Source organism: Lynx rufus, unplaced genomic scaffold (assembly GCF_022079265.1).
Source record: "Lynx rufus isolate CCGP_SWC_20201006 ecotype Redwood Valley unplaced genomic scaffold, mLynRuf1.p SCAF_4, whole genome shotgun sequence".
Classification (NCBI taxonomy): domain Eukaryota; kingdom Metazoa; phylum Chordata; class Mammalia; order Carnivora; family Felidae; genus Lynx; species Lynx rufus.
The window spans coordinates 35,675,676-35,680,905 of NW_025814856.1; the positions used below are offsets into that span (position 1 = coordinate 35,675,676).

Here is a 5,230-nt window from a genome sequence, read left to right on the forward strand (position 1 = left end):
GTGATGCATCTCACAACAAGAGGCAGTACCCTCACTTACAGATCGTGTGAAGTCATAGCAAACTAACCTGACCTTCTGTTCAGTTTCTTATTAATTATTCTCGTCGTAATATCAGTAATAAAACATAGTTACGAGCCGGAAAGAGGGTAACACTCAAAAACTGAACCCAGCATACTGGCAACAAATGTCCTTTTCCAAAGATCAAAGTAAACTGATGGGAACAGTAACTTCTAAAGGACACATTCATTTTCATGCACTTTATGACAAGTTCATTCTCCAAGAGTCATTATCCAAACCCACTCCATGAGAAAGTTTTGTTCCCTTCCTAAATTACAAATTATGTCAGCAATTAGAAGGTCATATGAAATTCACGGGTGCCTGGCTGGCTCAGTCACTGGAGCATGTACCTCTTGGCCTCAAGGTTGTGGGTTCAAGCTCCATGTTGGGTAGAGATTACTTAAAAATAAAATCTAGGGGCACCTGGGTGGCTCATTCAGTTGAGCATCTGACTTCGGCTTGGGTCATGATCCAGCAGTATGTGAGTTCTAGCCCCACGTCGGGCTCTGTGCTGACAGCTCAGAACCTGGAGCCTCCTTCGCATTCTGTGTCTCCTCCTCTCTCTGCCCCTCCCATGCTCAAGCTCTGTCTCTGTCTCTCAATAATAAATAAACATTAAAAAAAATTTTTTTAATAAAATAAAATATAAAATTTAAAAAAAGTGCTATGAATTTCAAAGATGGGCATTTTTAAAGAATTACTGTGTTTTTATACCGATGGTAGTCTACACTAGGCCTTTTTAAAAACACCAAAGAGAAAATAACTATCTTCTGGGTAAAAATGGTAATTTAGTCACAGAAACACATGATACTAAAAAACCCAATGATAAACAAAAAAATGGGCTATTTGCTAAAATATTAAAGCATTTCTTTAAAAAAAAATTTCCTTTTCTAAACTCAAAAGTGGCTGAGCAGAATCATCACAAATTCTGCACAATTACGTAGATAGGGATGGGAGCACCTGGTTAGCTCAGTCAGTTAAGCCTCTGACTGTTCATCTCAGCTCAGGTCTTGATTTCAGGGTCTTGAGTTCAAGTGCAGTGTTGGGCTTCATGCCCAGAGTGAAGGCTACTTTAACAAAAGCAAACAAACAAACAAACAAACAAAGTTGGTGGGGCGAGAACAAGCACCTAAAAGCTCCTAAAAACTACCTAGCCCTCTACTGAAGTCTATTCTATAATATGACTTGAGAAGTATGTAGAACACTTCAGTTTGGGGGCACAGTTGTGTATCTATTGGTTCAGTATATAAAAACAATGAAAAAAGGAGAAAACCAGAAGAACAAATGAACAAGCAAGATTAAGTCCGCTAATTAGTTGAATTTAGGAGGTCTCCTTAATGAATGACAGAAGTCACATGTCCCTCTTGAAGAAACTGAAGAATGTTTTACACAAATCCCAAGGTTATGTGATAACTCCCTCAACTGCTCCATTCTAAAGGCTGGTCACCTTCAAGGGAGGCAATGTAAAGCATAGGCAATCAATAAATACTCAGTAAGTAAATATTTCACTAATCTGTCTATTCTGGATAACCTATCTTAAAAAATTATATACATGACTCAAGACCCAAACTTCAAAAAACGAGTATCCGTATGTTTAAATTTTATATGCTGTCTCCTCCAGGTTTAGTAATTCAAAATGTGGGGTATCTAAGAAAAAGGAAGTTCAGCTACTCCCACAAGGTCACCATAGCATCTTGTAAAAAGTACTAAGATCCTGACACACAGGCCTGGGCCAAAAATATCTGAAAATGAAGTACCTCAAACTTAGGTCCTTTTCAAAGATGTAAAATTTAAAACAAGAAACCAGACAGAAGTAGGCAAGAATAACTTCCTTCTTTTTTGCACATAGATTCAGAGCTCCCAAATAGACAAATTTTTGCCCCTCGCACTAAAATGCTCAACTGTTTCCTTAGGCTTAGAGCCAAAGCAAGTAAAGATCCCTGAAAAGATCGGGCTCCAGGAAACCGAGAGAGAGACGCAGCTCTCTGAAAACACAACGTGATGCAACCCCAAACTCCTGGGGCGGGTTCCACGGGTGGTATCTCCAATATATTCCACCCCTCACCTGCGGGATGGCCCAGAGGAAGCTACCCGGCCTCGATTTCCCCTTCTGTAAAACGGCGACAACAAGAAACCTAACTCGAGGAGCTGTCTGGGAGATGAGAAAGCCATAAAAAAGCACATTCCGCGCTGCCGAGCACGGAGCGCTCGTTAAGCGTCGGGCACGGTGCCTCCCGTCCCTGCTGATTTCCTTCACGTCGCGGCTCCCCAGTGCCCGGAGCGAGCAGCAATCCCAGTTTTCTGGACTGCTCGTGCTTGCAGCTAGCTACGTCGAGCGAGGGCGGAGAACAAGCCCAACATATCGCCACCCGCGCCTCCGAGGCCGGCAGGACCCGCAGCCGGGGCCCCGGGCACAGAAGAACCGGGGCTGGGATCTCCCTCCGGAAAACAACAGAGACCCACTTGGAGACAAACGAGCATTCGTGGACGGGCTAGGGAGAGAGAACTCGCTCAGAACGCCGTCGGCGGGGAAGGAGCGCTGCCTACACCTCTTCGTCCGTTCGCCTGCCACAGGAGAGAAGCCTCCGCGAGCCTAGGCCCCCCGGGACCCCCCGCCCCTCTCTCCCTTACCCGGCTCTCCGTACGGAATGGTCTCGGCCCAGGCGCTCGGCTCCTCTTCCTGGATATCCAGGACCCTGTCGATAGACTTCTGGGCCTGGGATAGGGCCTGCTTCGCGAAGCTGGAAAGCTGGGAGGCGTTGAACCAACTCATCTCCCCTCCTCAGCCGGCAGTGGCGGCGGCAGCACCAAGCGGGAAGGCGGAGGGCCAGGCCGACCAGCCTGAAGCCCGGGGAGGGGTGCTGCGGAACGGCCTCGCCCCCTTCCTCAAACGGCGGGCCCGGTCAGCGGCAGGCCATGACTCTGACAATCCCCCCCGAGCCCGGGACGTTACCCTCAGCCCTTCGCGCACAGCTGAGACGAAAAGGCCCGAGCCGCGCATGCGCGGGCTTCTTCCACGTACACAACCACCAAATCCGGGAGCCCAGAGTTCCGTCAATAGACGGAAGAAAAGGAGGAACTTAGACGTCACATCCGGTACCCGAAGCTTCCCTTTAGTTACGGAGAACGCGGAACTATTTCTGTTGATAGTGCTTACGAGCGTAAGGCGCAAATCTTAAACCACCAGCAGCTCTGTGGCTGCTAGCAGAGGTAGCTTCTTCCGGGAGGAAAAGCTACTTTTCACGTGGCTTCCCTCCTAGAAAATAGCTCAGGTACTAAAAGCGTCTTGCCAGTAAGGATTGCAAACAGGGGCTCCTGAGTGGCGCAGTAGGTTGAGCAACCAACTTCTGTTCAGGTCATGATCTCTAGGCTAGTGGGTTCCAGACCTGCCCGAGGCGCTATACTGACATTTCAGAGCCTGGAGCCTGCTTTGGATTCTGTATCTCCCTCTCTCTCTCTGCCCCTCCCCCGCTTGCGCTGTCTCTCAAAAATGAATAAACCGTTAAAAAAAAACAAAAACAAAAACAAAACTGCAAAGAAAACTTTGGCTCTCGCCTTCCTATTAGCGCTTTGTCTCAGATATTTAATCAGTCCTGTGTTAACCTGGACCTGAGAAACCCTGGGTTTGGGTTTGCCTGAAAATACTGGACTTTGTATAAAAGGTCTGGTCCAGCGCACCTGATGACGTAAGTAAAAAGCTATCATCTGCAAGGTGTTACAAGTCTGAATTTCTGAGGCACAACTTCCCCTTCACAAGTACGCACTTCGCCCCGTTCAAAACAAACCTGAAAAGCACTAAAACTATTACTCTGTTAACGTGTGTTGTGCATACTATTTAAAATACAACTTTTTCTGCATTCACTCTTCAAACATTTCGTTATGAGAAAAAATGAAACTGGTGGCCTACCTAATCCGGTCAGTGGCTAAGGGATTTAGACTCCATAATGTTAAACGCAAAATTCTGTCAACATTTGAAGCCAGATTCCATACAAAAATTCCGATTTCCAGATGACTTTGAAAAATAGGGATACCAACAGTGAACACTGAGCTGAGGTACTCGCCACTTTACAAAAGTAATTTTCACTCCAATTTGCCACAAATCTATTAAACCTCTTCTATCTCCCTGCTGTGGTTATTTAGGTTTCCCGCCTATATTTTATCCTACTGCAAGCAACTATGTCCTAAAGCCATTTTTTTAATTTAAAACAAAATTAAACTTTGCCCTTGAAAAGTTATTTATGATTTTCCAATAGTTTCATCTAACCAGTAAAAATTTACATGTTAAAACTCGTAATATTTAGTGATCTACACAAGTAGTACTAAATAATTCAGGTTACTAACTTAAAACAGCTTAAACAAGTAGACTGAGAAGGAGGTTGGGGGCAGACTGGTGTTGGAATCCCTGTTCCAAGATTTCTAATTGTACAATTTGGGATAAATGATGTAAACTTTCTAAAAGGATTGAGCTCTCTGATGGAGATATTACCGCCTTCTCACACAAGGCTACTCTGAGAATTATTAGAGCACCCGTGTAAAGGAGGTGCTAAATGTTAGTCCCTTCATATTCCAAAATTCAAACTTTATCTGTAACTTTCTAAATTTTTAAAAAAATGTTTATTTCTGCCAGCACAGAGCCCGATGTGGGGCTCAAACTCAGGAACCGTGAGATCATGACCTGAGCCGAAATTAGATGCTTTAAACTGACTGAGCCACCCAAGTACCCCTGAATCTGTAACTTTTTAAGTACCTATAACTATGTATCTCATTATATCATTTTATAATGAAACAAACGTTGATATGGAGCTAAAAAGAATAAATAAAAATTTAACCTAGTGACATGTAATCATAAAGCTTTTGAATAGAACACTGCCATCTAAGTGAAAAACACATAGTGCATGTTCCCACATTGAGACACTAAAACTAATTTTTCAATACTTACACTTAATTTTGTCTAAGGCTTAATTTTTTAGGGAAGAAAAAGGCATTTTAAGGACAATATAAAAAGATTCCATTTCATTACATTATTATGTGAGACCAAATTAAATCAGTAGCTATTTCTTGTGGTACCATAAAAGTTTTGTATTAGTAATCCTGCTACACATTTAAAAATTATTCCAATGTACATTACTATGGAACTTACTATCCTTAATATACCTTAAAAATTTTCAGTGAG

At 43.5% G+C, this 5,230-nt stretch overlaps 1 protein-coding gene across 2 annotated transcripts in view; it reads right to left on the bottom strand.

Annotated features, from left to right (window-relative positions):
• Positions 1–2,965, bottom strand: part of TMF1 (TATA element modulatory factor 1) — a 34,200-nt gene extending 31,235 nt beyond the window's left edge. The window contains exon 1 of one of the 2 annotated variants that reach the window (XM_047097435.1): positions 2,689–2,965. In XM_047097435.1, the coding sequence (XP_046953391.1) occupies positions 2,689–2,830 (142 nt within the window). In that variant the 5' untranslated portion in view covers positions 2,831–2,965. The remainder of the gene's footprint in view (positions 1–2,688) is intronic. The other variant, XM_047097434.1, reaches the window with a different exon arrangement.
• Between the last annotated feature and the right edge of the window lie 2,265 nt (positions 2,966–5,230).